Source organism: Bufo gargarizans, chromosome 1, assembly GCF_014858855.1.
Source record: "Bufo gargarizans isolate SCDJY-AF-19 chromosome 1, ASM1485885v1, whole genome shotgun sequence".
Classification (NCBI taxonomy): domain Eukaryota; kingdom Metazoa; phylum Chordata; class Amphibia; order Anura; family Bufonidae; genus Bufo; species Bufo gargarizans.
In genome coordinates, this window is record NC_058080.1 from 375,759,182 (window position 1) to 375,781,914 (window position 22,733).

Here is a 22,733-nt window from a genome sequence, read left to right on the forward strand (position 1 = left end):
CTAGCGGGGTTGAAGTGGTTAATTAATGTTATTGTGACAGGGTGAAGCCATATAGATAGAGCCCCTTATCCAGAGCAATCAGAGGGTGAGCCGCTATCTTATACATATCGCAGTTTACACGATACCAGTATGACAGCGGTCACCCAGCTTTTCCTGACTCCCGAACCTGAGAACTAGGCAGATTGTGTCTCCGCCGACATCCTTTCCCACAGAGCAAGCCCTAAATATACCGCGTCCATAAATAGTCTCCTCGCCCTGACACTGCGGGTGTATTTATAACCTGAGAACCGCCTGCGGGAATGTGAGAAGAGGGCAAAAAATCCAGAATGGAACCAACGTCATGATAGGGAGGTCAACTGCAGAACTAGCAACTCCCCAATACAACTTAGCGTCCACCGCCGCTGCCGCTGACAAATTGCCTAAATTACTTATCCGAACCAGCTGGATTCCTGGTCTCCATTATAGGCCATATAGGTGGCGTTCCACTGCAGTTTCCTAGCGACCCGTCTGCGCGTGCGACATGAACGCTCCCTACATGGCAGACAACAGCAACCAATGGAAGCAGATGGAGTCACAGGACGAACCGCGACTGACCTCGACCACCGCAAGTACTTCCGCAGGGTTTTAATTTCTTGCAACTGTCGTGTAGTTGTCGTGTAATTAGCCGCGATGACTTGCGACGTAAGCCGCACCACACTGCGATCTTTGGCCGTGCGTCACGTCACGAGGGACCCCTTGCAGCCATGCGGTTTTCAGGAATTTCTGATAATTGTAACAAAAGAACGATTCTGAAAACACTAGATTAGGTAAATGCTGGTTATTCAATTGTCTAATATAATCACAGTCCATAAACGATATTGCTGCAAGCCTTAGGCCCCTTTTACATGAGCGTGCTGCGGTATTTTCTCCTTTCAAAAACCGTACAGTGACTGAACAACTGAAGACATCCTGATGCATACTGAACGGATTGCTCTCCATTCAGAATGCATTAGGACAAAACTGATCATTTTTTTTCCGATATTGAGCCCCTAGGACGGAACTCAATACTGGAAAAGTTTAACGCAAGTGTCAAAGTACCCTTAGATTTTAGTGTGTACAAGAATACATAGGCAGCTATTTTTATACAATGTATAAATATACAAAAAATATTATAACATATATATAAAAAAATAAATATATATATATATATATATATATATATATATATATACTAGAGTATAATTTTTTATGAAATAAATATAGTATCTGCAATTCTCACCACTGACCACTAGATGGAGCTCACGTATTCTAGCAGTCCCTTTCCAGACGAGTGTGGTGCGCGAGCTCCCTCTGCTGGCGGAATGTGAGAACTGCGGCGCCGTGACGTAGAATAACCGGAGATGACACGTTCAAGTCGCGACAGAAGCTTACAGGCGGGAAGACTGAAATTTTTGGTGAGAAGAGTCATGATTAGTTTATTGCAGGGCGATAGCGACCGTTTCCTGGGGTTTGTAGGTCATGCTGAGTCTTGTAGTGCTCACTGTCAGAGCTGTGCTGGGCTTTGTGGTTCCACAGATTCCTTTGCCTCCGTGTGTAGCTTTTAACTACAAATGTTGGAGGTCGTAGTACCACATTAGTTTTAGGCTTTCAGCACTGACAGGAAGTGATGGGGGTTGAATTTTCCAACAGTCATGCGCATGCTGAGGGTTGTAGTTCTGTGTTGCCTACCTTTGCTTTCGTATCTGCGTGCAGCCAGAAGAATGTGCCAAATCCGGTTTTTGCAACCTGGTTCAAGATCTCTGCTTGCCGAAAAGTGAATGGGAGCAGCAGCCAGAGGCTGGATTTGTGCGTGTAAACTGACAGCAAGCAGAGCTCTTGAAATGGACAGTTTGTCCTGCGTCATAGTCACGAAGGTGCGGATGTTGGGTGTTGTTGTCTTGCAGGGATGGACCGCAGGAGTCTGGCCCAGGAGCTGCGGCGCTGGGTGGTGGAGGAGATGGGGCTCCCGCAGCAGAAAGCACCCACCGAGGAAGTGCTGCAGAGGTGAGGAGCGGGCGCAGAGAGGTGACGCCCCCCATTCCCCAAAAAATACAATCCCACCTGACACGGTTTTCTGCCTTGCAGACTCTTCCTAGTGCAGCGTGCCTCCGACATCTGGAAATACGTCATCCGCCACGTGCGCAGCCAGAGGTAAGAGGTCAGCGAGCCCCATTTAAAGGGCCAGTCTCCTATTACTGGGGGGGCGCGCGCATCAAGAATGACTTTAGACCTTATTGCAGAAGTATTCACACCGTCTAAATTCTTCTCTCTTTGCAGGACTGTGAAGAACATTGAAGGGAACCTGCTCTGGTATCCTTACTAAATCCATCGCTTGCCGCTACCGCGCGCTGAGGACGCTGCACAAACAGACGCGCACATTGTGCTGTTACTCCGACTTCCCATAGGCCGTATGTAGTCCACATTTTGCTGCCAAGAATAGGACAAAGCGATGCAGAAAGCAGATGGAGGATCCGATTTCTGTCCGTGTCCTATACTTCACCGCAAAATGCAGACCCATTGAAGTCAACGGGTCTGGAAAAAAACGGATACAATGCATAAAATCCATACAGGCGCATCCACGAGGCTCCACAGCCTATAGATTATCATTTCTGTTGGTCGTTATGGACCAGGAAGATCAGGATGAGCAGTGCGATAGGAGACCTTTTCATACCGAGCTGAAAAACTAGATACAGTAAATCTGCCCCTGATTCTTACAGTTTTCAGTCATCACTGCGTTTCTAGCATGCTATTCGTGAACCCGGATGAGTAGAGCTTCCGGTCGCTGTTAGGCCCCTTTCACACGGGCGAGTTTTCCCGCGCGGGTGTAATGAGTGAGGTGAACGCATTGCACCCGCACTGAATCCCAACCCATTAATTTCTATGGGGCTGTGCACACGAGCAGTGATTTTCACGCATCACTTGTGCGTTGCGTGAAAATCGCAGCATGCTCTATATTGTGTGTTTTTCACGTAACGCAGGCCCCATAGAAGTGAATGGGGCTGCATGAAAATCACAAGTGCGAATGCGGTGCGATTTTCATGCACGGTTGCTAGGAGACGATCGGGATGGAGACCCGATCATTATTATTTTCCCTTATAACATGGTTATAAGGGGAAATAATAGCATTCTGAATACACAATGCATAGTATAATAGTGCTGGAGGGGTTACATTTTATTTATTTTTTTAAACTCTCCTCATCCACTTGTTTGCGCTGTTCGACTCGTCGTCTTTCTTCTTCTTTGAGGACCTGGGAGGAAAAGGACCTGTGGTGAAGTCACTGCGCTCATCACATGGTACGTCACCATGGTGATGGACCATGTGACAGACCATGTGATGAGCGCAGTGACGTCACCAAAGGTCCTTTTCCTCCCAGGTCCTCAAAGAAGAAGAAAGAAGACGAGTCGGGCAGCGCAAACAAGTGGATGAGGTGAGTTTATTTTTATTTTTTTAACCCCTCCAGCGCTATTGTACTATGCATTCTGTAGTCAGAATGCTATTATTTTCCCTTATAACCATGTTATAAGGGAAAATAATACAATCTACAGAACACCGATCCCAAGCCCGAACTTCTGTGAAGAAGTCTGGGTACCACATTCAGTTTTTTCTCACGCGTGTGCAAAATGCATTGCACTCGCGCAGAAAAAAACGAAGAACGCAATCGCATACAAAACTCACCCCACTCGCAGGCAAAATCGCACGATTTTCCCGCGACGCATCCTATCCGGCCCTCACACGCGACGCCCATGTGAAAGAGGCCTTGGGTGAGAGAGTGTTTGTTCCATCTTTGCAATGCTAGACTAGAACATGTAGCAGTGCTGAACTTGTTTGTGAAGCGTTTCTATTCGGATCGGATCCGCGTGCGCATCACATCCGTTGCTGTGTTTTTTCCTGAACCCGAGGCCTCAGGTATCAGCAGCTGCAGCACACAGAGGTGAGGTTCTTCTCAGAGGTGGTTGTCTCACACCCCTAGGGGCTTTTTTCTACAAACAGCGCCACCCCTGTCCACAGGCCGTGTCCGGTATTGTGCCTCAGCTCCATTGAAGTAAATTGAGGCTGAGCTGCGCTACTGCACACAGCCTGTAGACAGGGGTGGCGCTGTTTTTGGAGATATGCAGCCGTTTTGGATTTTGAATGTCATGGTGGGCAAGAGGGGCAGGGGCCGGGTGGCTATAAAGGCAGAGTATGTTTTCGTTCGGCAGGCGCAGCGCTCCGTAGAGGAGGAGCAGCAGCAGCGCAGGAAGCAGCTGTGCCAGGAGATCCTGGAGCTGCGCTCCGAACTGCAGCATCTCCAGGAGCAAGTCCAGAGCGCCGAGAGAGATCTCACCAGCCAGGGTAAGAGTCGAGTGCGTTAACTATTCGCGTCTGTTAACTATTCGCGTCAAAAGTATTCCACCCCTGTCACGGATTTTTAAACCGGGCTTTTTCTCCCTGCCTTGGTAGAACTGAACAACCACAAGTCCCAGGATTTCTGCCGTCGCTCGCTGCTGCTCCGTGCATACAACAAGAAGAGGGAGGAGGAGTGGGGGACCCTGCGGGAGAGTAACCTCCGGATCCAGTATCTCCGCGATCAGCTGCAGGAAGTCAGCAGGTGGGTGTGAATGTCGCGCACGTCCAGCACTGCTATGTCACTCTGAGGTGGGAACACTTGTCACGTGTGGTATGTTCCTCCCGCAGAGCGTCGCAGAGGGAGACCGTATTCCCAGCCCTGGATGCAGTGTCGGCCTTGGACACCTTCCCAGAGCCCGAGGTCCTGGTATGTGTGGCTCGGGTCACCGCTTTCCCGGTGAATGTTTGTCTCGCCCGTAATCCCTCTCCTTTTCTGTCCACTATATTAGAGAGACGTGCGGGAGGTCTGCCAGATGCGTTTGAAGTTCTTGCACTCCCTTTATGACGATACCGTTTCTGGCTCGTTGCTGTAAGTGAGGAGATCCCTTCCCATCAGCTAGTAATGTCTGTATTCCCTTTCTGGGCCGTTGTGTTAATCTTCCATCTGCTGGTCATGTCTTCTCTTCCTAAATCTTCTGAGCTTAAAGGGGATGTTCACATCTCAAACACTGATGGTATATTGCTAGGATAGGCCACCAATGTCAGCTTGGTGCAGGTCCCACCTCTGGGACCCGCTCCTATCTCCAGAACAGGGCCACTGAAGTGAAGGAGAGCGCATGCGCAGCACTGTTATGTATGAGAGTGCTGGAAATAGCTGTTTCCTACTTACCCTGGTCCTGATTTTCTCCTTTCATGTCACTGCTCAGGTCTGGAGGGGAGGATCTGCGCTCATTGGCCCACCAGCAGTGGATGAGTATGGCGGAGGTGAGTCAGTGGAGGGGTTTGTGTTGTTGTTGTTTTGTCTTTTTTTTTAATCTGTGTCCTTTAATCCAACACTTTACCTGCTAGTCCAGCACAAGTCTGGTTTTCTGCATGATGCACTGATGTAAATTCCCCTAATAATCTGGTAGCTTCCCTGAGGAACAATGAGCAGCGGCGCCTGCAGTTTTTCCAACTGATAGTTTGGAATATCCAATAATCCGGCAGTTTTAGGCATTGCCAATCGTTATCATGATGAACCCTATTAAACCAGGTATACTGCCTAGTGGGGGCTGATTAAAACGATACCTTTCTTTTGTCTGTTTGTTAAAAGCTGATATATTGCTGGTTTATTCCCAAGCACAATATATGATTATGAAGCCACCAGTAATCGTTAATTTCTAACGATAATTTGTTTTCCCTTAGTCCTAACAGCAGCACAGATGGGGTTAACTGCCCCCCGTGGACTGGTAGGACCGGCGGAATTTTTAATGAGCCCAAGAGTAACCAATGAAAGAACTCCAGCTCCCTTAAAGGGAGGGGGTTCGCCCCCCAGCCCACCGTGTCTATAACAAGAAAGTACTTTAGGGTGGGAAATTTGTGTGCTGCTGTTAGGACTAAGGGAAAACAAATTATCGTTAGAAATGAACGATTCCCTTACGTCCTACCAGCAGCACAGATGGGGAGATAGCAAGAAGAATCCCCTAGGGAGGGTCCTCATGCCTGGCAGAAATTAAGAACTGTCTGCTCAAAGGCCGAAAACTCTGCTACCTTAGCATCTATTCTATAATGAGAGATGAAGGCTGATTTCAGAGCTCCAGGAAAAAACGCCTTAAAGATTAACTCTAGGGGGAGAAGATTTCTCCCCGCGACAGAGGTAGCTGCGCCCCCAATAGAATGGGCCCTTACACACTCCGGAGGATCTAAGGATTGGGAGGTGAAAGCTTCCCCAAAGGTTTCCTTGACCAGCGACTAATAGTAGTTTAGACGCCTTACGGCCTTTAAACTTACCGGCAAACAGGAAGAAGAGGTTCTCATCTATCCTGAATTCTCTGGATCTATCCACATAGATCTGGAGTCATCTCGATATGTCCAGAGGATATCTGACTGGAACATCAGAGGAGGAGGAGGAGGGGAATAATACAGGTGGAGAAATTACCTGATTGATATTTTGAAAGGTTGGAACCTTAGATTTAAAATTAAGGTAGATATCTTAGAAGGACTCTGTCCTGTAGAAAAAATAATATATGAGTGCAAAGCGGAAAAGCCCTGCGGCTTAGAAATTCTTTTGGCTAAAGTAATAGCCAGGAGAAAAACCACCTTAAGAGTTAAAAACTTAGCTTGCCTCCTTCAAGGGGGGGGGGGGGGATGCTAACCCCCTGAGAACAACTGACAAATCCCATTGAGGAACGTGTTTCAGTATTGTAGGCTTCAATCTTTCCGCTCCCTTAAGGAAGCGTTTGATGAGCAGGTCCCGAGAATATGGTCTGTTGAGACAGGCCGAGATGGCAAAAACTTGGACCTTCAGGGTAGAGGGGGAGAGACCTCTGTCTATCCCATCCTGAAGGAATTGTAAGATCGCTGCGAGGCGCGGATCTGCAGACGCCACCTGGTTGGGGCTACACCAGAAGGTGAAGATCCTCATGATCCGGGAGTAGGCCTTCTTGGTAGACTCTGCTCTGGAATGCGATAAAGTTCTCAGGACCGACTCAGAGAGCCCATCCACTCTGGGAAGGGACTGATCAACCTCCAGGCTGTCAGGTTGAATCTGGGCAGAGATGAGTGTCCCACGACGCCAGGGTCTGCTCTGGGGGGAGTCTCCAATATTGTCCCCGACTCATCTGAATGAGCTGGGTAAACCAGGATCTCCTGGGCCAAATGGTATGATGGCTATTACCGAGGCCTGATCCTGACAGATTTTCATCAAAACCCTCGGAATCATGGAAAAAGGAGGGAAGATGTACGCCAGCCTGAACCTCCACGGTATTGTCAGAGCGTCTATCGCCAGGGGGTTGTCCTCCCTATATAGGGAACAGAACCTGTGTACCTTGGCGTTGAACCTGGTTGCCATGAGAATTACCTCTGGCATCCCCCATCTGAGGAATAACTGTTTCTTTGAAGATCTTCGGATGCAGTGACCATCCCATGGTCGGTAAGCCGCGACTTAGGCGGTCCGCGATGACGTTGAGGGAGCCTCGGATGTGAGTGGCGGATAGATGGGATAGGTTCAGCTCTGCCCACCGCAGAATTACCCCAATCTGACAGAAGGGGTAAGGATCTTGTGCTTCCCTGCTTGTTTATATAAGCACAGCAGACATGTTGACTGAACTTTCACTGCTTTGCCCCGAATCTGAGGGGCGAAGTGAAGGAAGGCTAGACCCATCGTCTGCTGGAACTAGGGTGCGCCTGGACAACTTGGCTATAGCCATGTCCACCTTAGGAATGGAACCCCATGATTCCACTAAGGATTTAGCCATCGGAAACATCTGTTTGAATCTCCGGGTGAGGACTGGGCCTTTCTCCGTTTTTTTCCATTCTGTGCGCATCACAGAAAGGAGGGTCTCATCCGCCTTAAAGACTCGCTGGGTCCGACAGGCGGGATCGGAGGACTCCCCTATGTCAACATCACAGTCCCCCGACCTGATGGACTTCAATAGCTTCTGTGTTTTTTCTGGAGGGAAAAAACATGAAGTAGATTCTTCCTCCTCAGAGGAAGATGACCCCACAGAAAGGGGGGTGGGTCTGACGGTAGGGTCGGCAACATCCATGGGCGTCTGGGAAGAGCCAGGTAGTCTCTCATTCAGCAGGGTTACGACCCCCTTGATGGAATCATCCACATACGTCTTGGCCCACTGGTACATGTCCTGCATCGTGGGTTCCTTAGCAGAACCGGAACAGCAACTGTCGCACCTGGAATAGGGGCAAAAATCGTCTAAAGGCGTATTGCAATCATAGCAGGCCAGGTGTTTCCTCTTGGTCGCCGATTTTCGCTGCTGGTCTGGATCTCTAGGAGAAGCCATAGCTGAAACGAAGAAAAAGGATTAAAACATCCCTAAAAACTCAAAGGGAGTTTAACACCTATGTAACGGCACGAACCAGAGGAGTAAGACAGGCAAAATAGAAAATATTAGAAACTGAAAATTCAGTAAATAGCAGAAATTCTCAGTCGGCACAGGAGACTCTGGAGCTAGCTTATCAAGCAGCGCAGCCAGAGACCGACTGAAGGAACTCGGGGAGCTTAAATAGCGAAGCTCCGCCTAGGGGAGTGGTTTCCTGTGACAACCCTCCTCCTAAACGACACTGCTGAATTAAACCCTTAATAAGATCTTTTTTTTTTTTTCAAAAAAACTTATGCCTAAGTGAGGAGAGCCCTCACATCACATCCCCCCCCCTGTGGAACAGAACCCGGCTGGCATCCTCAGTAAGTTTGACCGAGGACGCCGGTCATCTAATGGCACAAAAAGTTTTAAGGTGTCCCATATTTTTCACCCTATAAGACGCACCTAGGTTTTAGAGGACGAGACTAAGAAAAAAATGTTTTCATCTGACCCCCAATGTTAATAAAGCCCCCATGTGAATCGGACCTCACCAACGTATCTCTCCTGCTCCAGACGTTGCCGTCGCTCCTATCATCCAGCTCTTCTTTTTCTTCCTGCCGCACTGCTCTGTGACACAACGCCGTTCAGCGCGCGCCGACGTCCTCACAGCAAAGAGAGCGGCCGAGGAAGACCAGAAAGCGGTGAGTACAGAGCCTGGAGAGCGCTGCATTCACCGCTTCCCGGTCCTCGTGTACTAAGGAGCACTTCCAAAATGGTAGTATTCGCCCCATAGGACACACTGATATTTTACCCTCACGTTGGGTTAGGGGTGCGTCTTATAGAGCACAAAATACGGTTTACATAGGTTCATTGCTACAACTGAAAAATTGGCCTGGAAAGGAAGAAGGGGTAAACACTCCGGTAAAAGAGACGCATGTGCCTTTGTATATTTCACACACACAGTCCGCTAAAACTAATAAATATTTTTTTTATTTTTTTATGAAAGAAAAAGTGGGAAAAGTGTGTCGTCTGCTATATTATTGCTAAAACTAGTAACTATAGCTATAACTTTATTTTCTTTTTTTCACTTTATTTTTTATCAATTTTTTTTTACTTTTGATTTACAGTATTTTTTTTATTTTTGTAATAAACAAAATAGTGAATTGAAAAGTGTAATTCATAGACTGCAGGATCACATGTTATAGCCAGCAGGGGGCGTTCTCGCATCCAGCATCTTCATGGTGACCACAGTTGTCAAAGGGCAGCACGGTCGCAGTGATCTGCAGGAGACGCCGGCAGATCGTCATGTAACCTGATGCTTTTATATGAGCTTACCGCCACCATGTATATATTTGTGCATCGGTAAGTGATTTTATAATTATTTCTTGTTAATTTACACCCGCTCCCCCCCACATTCATATATTCTGCAGAAGCTCTGGAGCTCGCACCCCCCGAATCACATCCTCGCGTCTCTAGAGCATCTCGCCTTAGAGACCACCCGGGACATGAGAAGACTGCAGTCCTCACTGGCCACCGACCCCACAGAGAAGTCCTGCAGCATTTCCGACCCCACATGCGATCCCCATGAAAGGAGAGAGAACCCGGAGACGTCCAGGTATGCACGGTGATCACCATGTATCACGTGACCAGCTGAAGGTTTGTTACAATGTCTAAGGAAATCCAGCACAGATCTTTCCTAATAGTTTGTTACAATGTATCAGTCTGGAGTCCCGGCTGATCAGATCATGGGATTGTCAAGATTAGAGGCGATGGTGACAAACCCTCAGCTGTCATTTATTCCCCCCACACACACACTTTTGTAATTCCACCTGCATCCTGCAGGGGTCACTGTTGATTTTCTTCCATGACACAACCCTTACTTCTGGCCACTCCAGCAGGGGGTGGTCACCCAGCTTTCCCAGGCTGCAGAATGACAACTCTTACTACATTACTAGGCAGATAGGCTATGCAGGACCCTGGGAAAGCTGGGTGAGCGCTGCAGTGGTGGCCGCCTTGGTTCCCACTGTCCATGCTGGTATATTTACTCCTGTATTCGCAGGGGCGTGCGTCAGGATTCTTTGGGTGTTCTCCCTTCCTTCAGTACTCTCATCCAGGTGAGTGCCTGCAGGTCACAGTCTGTTTATTGGGGGGGGGCACTTAATTCCTATAGATGTTATTGTTTATCCACTGCTGGGGGTCATTCTCTGCAGGAGGGGTGGTCGGAGTTGGTGAAGGTGACGTCTCACCTTCGCGGCGTTCAGCGCCAGTCGCAGGAGCTGTCGGCACACTTGGCGGATAAGATTCAAGAGATCCACAGGACGCTGTCCGGTGGCAGCGAGCTCTCTGCTCTCAGCAGGTAGGGGGCAGTATAATGACGTGGAGGGTAACACGGCAGTGTTGTATAGGTTACGCAACCCTAAAAATAGACCACCCCCCCAACATGTCACACCTGGGTAATCTGTCGCAGGGAGGCGTTTGAGGCGGAGCTGCGCTTGGTGCTCCTGCGCGGATGTCAGGACGCTTTGCTGCGGGAATGTCGGACGCTTCAGGGGAAAGCTGCGGACAAAATGCAAGAAGCGAAGCTCCTGCAGCAGCAGCAGCAAAACATCCAGGAATCGTGTCTTCTCCTGGTGAGAGGGGTTTGGGGGGAGCTGGATATCACGGGCTATCGCTAGGATATGCCCCTACTGTCAGGTGCGGGTCCCACCTCTGGAACGTTCACCTATCCTTCCAGTGGAGCCCGTAAAGTGACGGAGGGTGCACAGTGTCTGCATTCATATATTCAGCGGGGCGCTCAGCTATTTTCGGAAGTCCCATTGAGATGAATGGAGGGCGGCCACACATGCACCCTCCGTCACGTTATGGGCTCTGTTCTAAGGATAGGTGCAAGTGCCAGAAGTGGGACTCGCACCTGTCAGACATTGAGGGCATATCCTAACAATACGCCCCCTATGTCCACGATGCGGCAGCCCCTTTTAATTTTAATGCCTTTCATTACAGGACAAGAAACAAAAACAGATCCAGGTCCTGATAACGGGGAACTCCTCCTCCAAGACCCAGATCCGGCGCGGTAGCACGGAGGTGAGGTCATGTGACTCCGGGGTATCAATGGTGAACTCATTCTGTATGGCGGGGGAACGTCATGACTTACGTAATTGAGTACATGGCGGGGGCGCCGCTGATCTTTGTGTTTTCTCCTCCCGTCTCACAAGGTGAAGAAATACATCCAGGAGAAGCTGGTCCCGCTGCCTCAGGAGGTCGTCCAGGAATCTCAGAGGCTTCGAGATTCCGTCATGAAGGATGTGAAACACTTCTCCGCCATGTCGCTCCCGGCGCTGCAGAAAGTGTGCGCCGACGGGTGAGCGTCTCGTCTTTCTGGTTACAATTTAATGCTTTATGCTCCAGTCCCGTCAAGAGCTGCATTCGCATTTCAGCCGGCTGCCTCTTCCACACTGTGCGGACACAACACCCCTGCATTGTGGGAGATGTAGGGTTTGGTTTGCTATGTGTCTGCCGCCATTGCTGCAGAGCATGCTCCGTACAGACACGGCACCTTGGCTGCTGCCCCCAGCTGGATCAAGCCAGAAACTGGCCACATTTTTAGGTGCAGCTCTGGCAGTGACTAGAGTAGCTCACATTCTTGTTCGTCTTGTGTTGTGCGCAGGACTAATCTGTTCCCAGCACAGGAACTTTCCATCAATCGTCTGTCAAACCCACAGTTCCCTTACTACCCCGTCTACCAGGGGATCTACACCAGCGTGGGGCTGCCGCTGTATAAGGTGAGACCTCTGCACCAGCACACAGTCACGTAGCCTCAGCTGTAGGACATGCAGGTGATGGTCGTCTCCTTCCTCTCAGGCCCCGGAGACCATTCTGCAGCACGTCGCGGAGATGAAGAGGCTGCTGCTGTCCCTGCGCTGCCGGTCACGTAGTCGCATTCAGGCCGTCACCAAACTCCAGCGACAGCTCCGTGAGAGCCAGAGCCCCGACATCGACAGTGAGTGGAGCATACATTGTCACAACTGAGGGTTCGTCACAGTGTATCAGTCCTAGAGATTCCCCTGTCCTCTAAGCACATCTGTAGCACTAATCTCTGCCCTGTCCCGATTGTCTGTTACAGTGTATGGGTCTGGAGTGCTGGCTGTTTAGCTCGCCGGGAATTGTCCAGACTGATACATTGCAACAAACCCTCCACTTTCTCTTTTTTTCCCATCGCTATAGCCCTGTTGCAGCTCCTGTCCACACACTACGCCCAGCAGATGGATCAGCTCGTTCCTAAACTGCAGCGCCTGACCCAGCAATGCGAGAAAAGCCAGGAGCACGGGAAGGATGTGCAGGCCGCTGTGACCTACTGGTGAGTGCACGCTGCGCAATGCGCTTTTCAACTGGAGCAGCTGCTCTTAAAGGGGACACTGACTCTAAAATTCTGTATCACTGAATGATATACAGCACAACTGCGCTGGGAGGGGGCTGTCACTTTATCACAGCGTCAAATCGTCTCAGTACTGCAGCAGTTACCCCTTTTAACCCCTTAGTGACCATCAATACGCCTTTTTTACGGCAGGGTCTCCCGTTCATCCGAGAGCAGGGGTTTTGCTCTGACATGAGAGCCGAGCTTAACCGGCAGAAGCGCCAATCCGGGCCGTTTAACCCACTACATGCCACAGGCAATAGCATCCGTGGCATGAAAGCAGTTACAGAGGGAGCGGACTCCCTCTGTTTCCCATCCGCACCTCGCAAATGAAATTGCAGGTAGGCCGGGGCCTAGTGAAGGCCCTAGGTCTGTCCCCAGCGTGTCCCAGCAGGCTGTGCCTCTCTGGTGCAGCCTGCTGGACAATGTCAGTATAGCACTGACATTAAAGGAAATCTGTCACATGGATTATGAATATAAAAGTCAAACTATTGCCATGTAAAATTTCTTGATGTACCCCTCATTCTGTGCTTCTGGCTTTCATTTTTGTGTAAATCCACACTTTTTGTGTTATGCAAATTAGGGTTTAAGGACGCCCGCTCTCCATCAGAGCCCCAGCACACCTCTCCAGGGCCGAAACTAAACGCCCACACCAGCACTGTTTGCCGCCGCTACGTCATAGAGGGGATGTAACTCCGCCCAGATGTGCCTCTTACAACGCCCCACATATTGCTGATCCAACGCCGAGAAATCTTGCACAGGCAGTCCGCAGTATTGCACCTGCGCGAGATTTCCCAGCTTTGGATAAGCAGAATAAAAAAACATCAAGTAGTGTTATGTACCCCAGAATGATACCAATGAAAACTACAGGTTGTCACATAAAAATCAGGCCCTCACCCAGCTCCGTAGAAAGAAAGATAAAAAAAGTTATGGGTCTTGGCATGTGGCAGTGCAAAAACATTTTCGTCTTTTATTGGAAATGGGTTTTTATCGTGCAAAAAGTAGTAAAACGTAAACTAACTATATGCATTTGGTATCCTTGTAATTGCACTGACCCAGTCAGTAAAGTTATACTGTTATTTAAAGCGAAAAATGAAGACTTTTTTTTTATAACGTAAAAACTCAGTGGCAGTATTTCTGTTTGTTTTTTTTTTGTTTTTTTTTCTTCCCCATGCTACCCAAAATTACACCATTAAAAACTACACAACTCCCGCAAAAAACGAGCCGTCATACGGCTACATAGACGGAAAAATGAAAAAGTTATAGCTGTTGGAAGGCAACGGTGAAAAAAAATCACTTGGTCAATAAGGCCCAAAACAGGCTGATCACTAAGGGGTTAAGTACTGTGACCTGGTAACCTCTACAGTCCATGGGGCGTGGGGTCTCGGAGGTGAATTATGTCCCCCCCCCCACATTGACCATCTTCTTTCCTTGCTGTAGGTGGGAGCAGCCGGCTCAGCTTTGTCTACCATGGGAGCAACAAGGAGGCCAGAGCCTGCGTCAGTGGCGAGATCGCTGGACGGTGGCGGTGACAGGCGCTTCTGAGGGCGTCGGGCGGCAAGGCCTGAGTGTTTTTTAAGTTGAGGGAGGGGAAGAGGGAATATACCAATCTCATTGGATAGCTGAGATGATGAACTGTAAGACCACCTGCCTCGTGGCCTGTATGTCGCCACCTAGTGGTAATATAGCAGTAGTGCAGCGGCTTCTCCGTGATGTGTATAGAATGTGTTTTATGATGAAAACGTAATCGGGGTGCGGTTGGTGATCCGTTCATTTCACTGGGTTCCTTGTCCTCCTTGGCTTTCACTATACCATGCTGTAGCACTGCACAGCGAGACCCCCACCCAGCCGCCTTGCATTCAGCATATTGGGGGGGGGGGGGGGGACCTGCAGTACTGGGTGTGAATCGTCCAAATTCCATCCCACACATTAAATGGCTTTTCCACGAAATACATCTTCACCGTCCCCGGAGCAAGCGACCGTTGTCCAATCTTGTATCAATAAAGCTCATTCACTGTTCTACAATGTTCTGTCAGACTTTGATCAATTATTTGCCATTTGCAAGACCTCTGCTTGATGTCAGTGAATTGAAAAAAAAAAACAAACATTAACAACCAGAGGCTTAAAAATCGCCCAGCACTAAAGGGGTTGTCCAGGATTTTGATACTGATGGCCAGGGCTGTGGATTCGGTAAGCCTTAGTTCTGACTCCGACTCCTGCATTTCATCATATTCTGACTCCAACTTAATAAATGGCCGGTAATTTAGTAATACATTTCTTGCAGTAAAAGGTGACATTGGTCTTTTTCTCACCAGCATGCAGGTAATCAGGCGACTTGGCGTATTATTGGAATACAATCTGACATTTTCTAGATTCCTAGAAGTAAATATGTGAATTTAATAACTAGAAAACACTGTTCTACACAAAATAATTGTAAGATATCGATGAATTTATTCTCAGAAGTTAGAAAACACTGTATGTCTGTCCTGGAAATGCAGAGAATCCTGCACAAGTCTAAATTGGAATAAAAGAAACCTGTAAGAATGCAGATTGTATACTCAGTGCTGCCATGAAAGGATTATCTGGGAATAAATACATTTTTCACAGGAGTCCATGGCCTCTGCTATGGAAAGATTCATACTTACGCGCTATCCACAGCGCCGCTCTTTTATGTTCCGCTGCTGCATGCTGGTTCCCATGTGTCCACCTTCTGCTGCTGTGCGCCGGCTCCCGTGTGTCCACCTTCTGCTGCTGTGCGCCTGGCTCCCGTGTGTCCATCTTCTGCTGCTGTGCGCCGGCTCCCGTGTGTCCATCCTTCTGCTGCTGTGCGCCGGCTCCCGTGTGTCCATCTTCTGCTGCTGTGCGCCGGCTCCCGTGTGTCCATCTTCTGCTGCTGTGCGCCGGCTCCCGTGTGTCCATCTTCTGCTGCTGTGCGCCGGCTCCCGTGTGTCCATCTTCTGCTGCTGTGCGCCGGCTCCCGTGTGTCCACCTTCTGCTGCTGTGCGCCGGCTCCCGTGTGTCCACCTTCTGCTGCTGTGCGCCGGCTCCCGTGTGTCCACCTTCTGCTGCTGTGCGCCGGCTCCCGTGTGTCCATCTTCTGCTGCTGTGCGCCGGCTCCCGTGTGTGCTGCTGTGCGCCGGCTTCCGTGTGTGCTGCTGTGCGCCGGCTCCCGTGTGTGCTGCTGTGCGCCGGCTCCCGTGTGTGCTGCTGTGCGCCGGCTCCCGTGTGTCCATCTTCTGCTGCTGTGCGCCGGCTCCCGTGTGTCCATCTTCTGCTGCTGTGCGCCGGCTCCCGTGTGTCCATCTTCTGCTGCTGTGCGCCGGCTCCCGTGTGTCCATCTTCTGCTGCTGTGCGCCGGCTCCCGTGTGTCCATCTTCTGCTGCTGCGCGCCGGCTCTTGTGTGTCCATCTGTTGCGCAAGCAGATATAGACAAGGTGGCAAATCATAATATGGTGGTTATTATGGGGGGCTTTACGCAGATATAGACTGGGAAACGGAAATCTATATCTCATAAAGGAAACAGGTTCTTGGCAATAACCAAAAACAATTACCTTTCCCAACTGGTTCAGGACCCGACTAGAGGGACGGCCATACTGGACTTAGTATTAACCAATAGGCCTGACAGAAGAACAGACGTGCAGGTTGGGGGACACCTGGGAAATAGTGACCATAAAGTAATAACCTTCCAATTATCATTCAAAAGAGCGTTTCTACAGGGAGGAACAAAAATACAAAACTTCAAAAAAGCTAAATTTAGCCAACTAAGGGCTCTTTCACACTTGCGTTCTTTTCTTCCGGCATAGAGTTCCGTCGTCAGGTCTCTATGCCGGAAGAATCCTGATCAGTTTTATCCTAATGCATTCTGAATGGAGAGAAATCCGTTCAGGATGCATCAGGACGTCTTCAGTTCCGGAACGGAACGTTTTTTGGCCGGAGAAAATACTGCAGCATGCTGCGCTTTTTGCTCCGGCCAAAAATCCTGAAGACTTGCCGCAAGGCTGGATCCGGAATTAATGCCCATTGAAAGGCATTGATCCGGATCCGGCCTTAAGCTAAACGTTGTTTCAGCGCATTGCCGGATCCGACGTTTAGCTTTTTCTGAATGGTTACCATGGCTGCCGGGACGCTAAAGTCCTGGCAGCCATGGTAAAGTGTAGCGGGGGAGCAGCATACTTACCGTCCGTGCGGCTCCAGAGTGACGTCAGGGCGCCCCAAGCGCATGGATCACGTGATCGCATGGCACGTCATCCATGCGCATGAGGCGCTCTGACGTCACTCTGAAGCGCCCCGGGAGCCGCGCGGACTGTAAGTATACCGCTCCCCCGCTCCCCACTACTACTATGGCAACCAGGACTTAATAGCGTCCTGGGTGCCATAGTAACACTGAAAGCATTTTGAAGACGGATCCGTCTTCAAATGCTTTCAGTACACTTGTGTTTTTCCGGATCCGGCGTGTAATTCCGGCAAGTGGAGTACACGCCGGATCTGGAGAACGCAAGTGTGAAAGAGGCCTAAGAGAGGCCATAGGCCTAACTAACTGGGACAAAGTCCTCAAAAATAAAAATACAGTCACAAAATGGGATATCTTTAAAAATATCCTAAAATCTCATTGTGAGAGGTACATACCGTATGGGAATAAAAGATTAAGGAACAAAAAAAAACTATGTGGATAAAGAGAACTGTAAAAAAAAAAGCAATAAATGACAAAAATAAAGCATATAAATCACTGAAACAGGAGGTTAGCACGGAAGCACTGAAAAACTATAAGGAAAAAAATTGAACATGTAAAAAACAAATAAAAGCGGCCAAACTAGAGACCGAGAGATTAATTGCCAAAGAGAGTAAAACTAACCCTAAAATGTTCTTCAATTATTATATAAATGTTAAAAAGTATAAATCTGAAGGTGTCGGCCCTTTAAAGAGTAATGAGGGGGGCGTCACAGAGAGCGATGAGGAGAAAGCAAAGCTGTTAAATATTTTTTTTCTCCAATGTATTCACTGAGGAAAATAAACTGTCAGATGACATGCTGAATGTAAAAATAAATTCCCCATTAAAAGTGTCCTGTCTGACCCAGGAAGAAGTACAACAGCGACTTAAAAAGATTAAAATAGACAAATCGCCAGGACCAGATGGCATACAGCCCCGTATCCTAAAGGAATTAAGTAATGTCATAGCCAGACCCTTATTTCTGATATTTGCAGATTCTATATTGACAGGGAATGTCCCATGGCAAATGTGGTGCCAATATTCAAAAAGGGTCCAAAAACAGAGCCTGGTAACTATAGGCCGGTAAGTTTAACATCTGTCGTGGGTAAACTGTTTGAAGGTTTTCTGAGCGATGCTATCTTAGAGCACCTCAATGAAAATAAGCAAATAACGCCATATCAGCATGGCTTCATGAGGGATCGGTCATGTCAAACAAATTTAATCAGTTTCTATGAGGAGGTAAGTTCTAGACTTGACAGCGGCGAATCAATGGATGTCGTATATCTGGACTTCTCCAAAGCATTTGACACTGTACCACATAAAAGGTTAGTATATAAAATGAGAATGCTCGGACTGGGAGAAAACATCTGTATGTGGGTAAGTAACTGGCTCAATGATAGAAAACAGAGGGTGGTTATTAGAGGTACACACTCAGATTGGGTCACTGTCACTAGTGGGGTACCTCAGGGGTCAGTATTGGGCCCTATCCTCTTCAATATATTTAATGATCTTGTAGAAGGCTTGCATAGTAAAATATCAATTTTCGCAGATGACACTAAACTGTAAAGTGATTGACACTGAAGAGGACAGTATACTGCTACAGAGGGATCTGGATAGACTGGAGGCTTGGGCAGATAAGTGGCAGATGAGGTTTAACACTGACAAATGTAAGGTTATGCACATGGGAAGGAATAATGCAAGTCACCCGTACATACTAAATGGTAAAACACTCTGTAACACTGAAATGGAAAAGGACCTAGGAATTTTAATAAACAGCAAACTAAGCTGCAAAAAACAGTGTCAGGCAGCTGCTGCCAAGGCAAATAAGATAATGGGTTGCATCAAAAGGGGCATAGATGCCCGTGATGAGAACATAGTCCTACCACTTTACAAATCACTAGTCAGACCACACATGGAGTACTGTGTACAGTTCTGGGCTCCTGTGAACAAGGCAGACATAGCAGAGCTGGAGAGGGTCCAGAGGAGGGCAACTAAAGTAATAACTGGAATGGGGCAACTACAGTACCCTGAAAGATTATCACAATTAGGGTTATTCACTTTAGAAAAAAGACGACTGAGGGGAGATCTAATTACTATGTATAAATATATCAGGGGACAGTACAGAGATCTCTCCCATCATCTATTTATCCCCAGGACGGTGACTGTGACGAGGGGACATCCTCTGCGTCTGGAGGAAAGAAGGTTTGTACACAAACATAGAAGAGGATTCTTTACTGTAAGAGCAGTGAGACTATGGAGCTCTCTGCCTGAGGAGGTGGTGATGGTGAGTACAATAAAGGAATTCAGGAGGGGCCTGGATGTATTTCTGGAGCGTAATAATATTACAGGTTATAGCTACTAGAGAGGGGTCGCTGATCCAGGGAGTTATTCTGATGCCTGATTGGAGGAAAATTGGCTTCTACCTCAAAGGGTTTATTTGCCTTCCTCTGGATCAACTTGCAGGATGACAGGCCGAACTGGATGGACAAATGTCTTTTTCCGGCCTTATGTACTATGTTACAACGGCACCTGTGTGTCCATCTTCCGCTGCTGCGCGCTGGCTCCCGTGTGTCCATCTTCCGCTGCTGCGCGCTGGCTCCCGTGTGTCCATCTTCCGCTGCTGCGCGCTGGCTCCCGTGTGTCCATCTTCCGCTGCTGCGCGCTGGCTCCCGTGTGTCCATCTTCCGCTGCTGCGCGCTGGCTCCCGTGTGTTGTCAGTTGTGACCACGGCATCTGAGTGCTGAAAAACCAGGAGCGCTGTGCTCCCTGGTCTCGAACGGGTCCCCCACACGATGATCAGGGTGGACATTTAGTGGTTGTGAAAGGCCAGAGCCTGCTGGAGGCTATCACAGGTATATTCGAATTCAGGCCTGCAGGTGGCAGCACTACAGTGGAATATACTGAACTTTTACTGAATAGAAATGTCAATCTGATGATTGCTTGTTGAGGTTCCTAAAAATAAGTTTTTTTTAAATCAAATAATTTTAAAAATTAAAATCACACCCCCTTCCCCAGAATGAAAATAAACGTCATAGGCATCACCCTATCCCAAAACACCCCCCACTCTTTTAAAATATAAATGTATTTATTCTGTACAGTGAACGCCATAACAGAGACAAAAAATGACCAATTTGCAGTTTTTCATCACTTCACCTCCCAAAAACATTAAATAAAACTTGATCAAAGACTCACACGACCCTAAATGAGCCCTCACACAGCTCCATAGACTGAAATATAAAAAAGTTATGGAGAAAAAAAATTGGAGATGAAAAGATAAAAATGAAGGTAACCGATCAATTTTACTACACAGGGAACGCGATAAAAACAAAACCCATAAAACTTAGATTTAATTTTTTTTTATAATAATTCCTCCACCTTTGGAATTTTTTCCAGTTTACCCTGCTGACCACTGACTCCGCACCCTGCTCATGGCCTATCAGGATCGGCAGGGGTCTGACACCCTGCCCTCCCCCCGCCCATAAGCTGTTCAGTTGCAGATACAGCGCCAGAACTCAGCAGCTCCATCCATTGATCGGTGGACGGAGCTGGTAACTGCAGCTCTGCTCACATGGAAGTGAATGGGGGCAGCGCTGCAGTTACCAGCTCCGTCCACTGCACAGTGGATGGAGCTGTGGAGTTCTGGCATCGGAGCTACATGGTAACAGCTGATCGGCGGGTGTTGGACCCCCACCAATCTGATACTGAGGATAGACCATCAATAACCAAATCCTGGATAACCTCTTAAATGCAGGGCTTAACTGTTGGGGTGTGGCCACTCATAACCCGCAAGTTTCCGATGATTTACACCTAAAACTGGCATTAATTATAGGTCATATCTATGCCAGCTGATGGTGCACAGACTGCCAGGAGACTGACTTTCCCTGATCTAATGAATCTACTTTAAGTGACGCTGGCCCTTTAAATGGCGCCGTGCGCTGGTCCTGAGCCTCTTGTGATTTGCACGCTCGTTTTCCCCCCAGTGCACAGAACACGAAGCGTCACCTGTTTCTCGGTATTAGTCACACTCAGTAGAGTTTTCACGAGCAGCCATTACTGTGTGGTAGAAACTTTCCGCCCCCGCTGCTTCCCTGTTTGGGCGTCCTCCACCCTGCAGGGCGTGCCCCTCCCCAAATAAACAGAGTTTACCCGACAAATCCTCTACGGTGGGTTTGTCCAATCCGGGGTCCCTGAAGCTAAAAATCATCCAGAAACATAAAATATAATTTTACGATATATCTCTGCTAGGTGGCGCTGTTGCAGCTTGAGTCAGGGGTATCTCATGGTTTCTGCGCTCGCCCGCTGTGACGTTCTGGAGGTGAATCACACGTGGGTAATGAGTGACTGCGCTGACGTAGGGTGCAGATATCTGGTGTGTAGATCAGTGGCGGCCAAGCTACCTACGTCAGTCTGCTCCACGCAGGAAGTCAAAACCAATCAGCTGCAGCCAAGTGATGAAATAGCAGCTTTTGCTGCAGTTCCTCATGTGACCACTGGAGGGCTGCAAATTGTACGCCACAAAGCGATTTCTAGGAAAGCTGGGCGGCGGCAACGCATAGGGCTGCCTTTATAGCCATCACGGCAGTGGTCATCCAGCTTTTCCAGACTCCTGATCAGTAATGCTACCCAGTTATACAGGAGCGAGGATGTGTACTAATTAGCCAGAACAATGATTATTACAGTGGCGCCTGTCAGGGACAGAAAGCGAACAGTCCATTCCTTAGGGGGTTGACCACTTTCTGGTTGCTATTGACCAATGACTATTGATCATTTATCAAACTGGTGTAAAGTAGAACTGGCTTAGTTGCCCATAGCAACCAATCAGATTCCACCTAAGCCAGTTCTACTTTACACCAGTTTGATAAATGACCCCCATAGTCTTTGTAAAAAGTCTGTGCCAATAGTTCATAAGCTATGCCCCCTCGTTTGCCAGTTCTTTTCTGCTGTCCACACAGAGGTCTGGTCCATAAAATGGCGGCTCATGGAGGGTCATGTGACCAGGCAAATCGCCTCCATTTTGATATCTCCTCTATTCAAGTACACCGCACCTGACATCTGCACCTCACTTGTACAGTGGGGAGTTAAGCTCAATATGTTTATAGGAGAAGTCAGGTGTCTGGTCACATGACCCTCCATCGGCGGCCATCTTGTCTACAGGCCTTGTATGTGGACAGCACAGAAGATCCGACTAACAAGGGGGCACGGCTTGGGAAATATAGCAAATGGCACAGAATTTATTATCAGATATATGCCAACTCCCACAATTCCCTGCTGTATACCGATAGCTGTAGGCTGTCCAGGCATGCTGGGAGTTGTAGTTTAGCAACAGATGAAGAGCCGCAGGTTGGGTATCCCTGTCTTACATACATGTTGGTCACAAGCAGCCAAAAATTGTCTCTGAGTTTTGCTCCGGTTTTGAGGTCCTCTGCCGGATCTCAAAACCGCAGAAGTGAAAGTAGCCTAAAATGGTAATAGACGGCTAGCCGTCCAGTCCAGTCTCACAGACAAGCTACTGTAGAGCAAATAGCTGACAACCTTCTGCAGATGATGATAGAAGGGTGTCAGGACACCTCAGCTTGCTGCATACGGGTTAGAGCGCCCATGTTGATCCCTGTGTCAGACCTGGACCATGGAGTAGTGGAAGAAGGAGGCCAGGTCTCATCCTGGGCGGCCGGGTGCACGTGGGGTAGAGATTGCACCAGGTGTACTATGGGAAGAAGACAAGCTGGCGGAGGCAGGGTGATGCGCTGGGCTATG

At 48.6% G+C, this 22,733-nt stretch overlaps 1 protein-coding gene across 1 annotated transcript; it reads left to right on the top strand.

Moving 5' to 3' along the window:
* The first annotated feature begins 1,392 nt into the window (after positions 1 to 1,392).
* Positions 1,393 to 14,351, top strand: LOC122927363 (HAUS augmin-like complex subunit 5). Its single transcript, XM_044279151.1, has 20 exons — positions 1,393 to 1,433; positions 1,923 to 2,022; positions 2,104 to 2,169; positions 2,296 to 2,328; positions 3,926 to 3,950; positions 4,219 to 4,351; positions 4,460 to 4,607; positions 4,694 to 4,772; positions 4,855 to 4,934; positions 5,272 to 5,329; positions 9,792 to 9,976; positions 10,421 to 10,475; positions 10,572 to 10,717; positions 10,829 to 10,991; positions 11,362 to 11,442; positions 11,574 to 11,719; positions 12,026 to 12,140; positions 12,220 to 12,358; positions 12,583 to 12,715; positions 14,213 to 14,351. The coding sequence occupies exons 2-20, from the start codon at positions 1,925 to 1,927 to the stop codon at positions 14,349 to 14,351; spliced, it is 2,022 nt and encodes a 673-aa protein (XP_044135086.1). The 5' UTR covers positions 1,393 to 1,433; positions 1,923 to 1,924.
* The last annotated feature ends 8,382 nt before the right edge of the window (positions 14,352 to 22,733 follow it).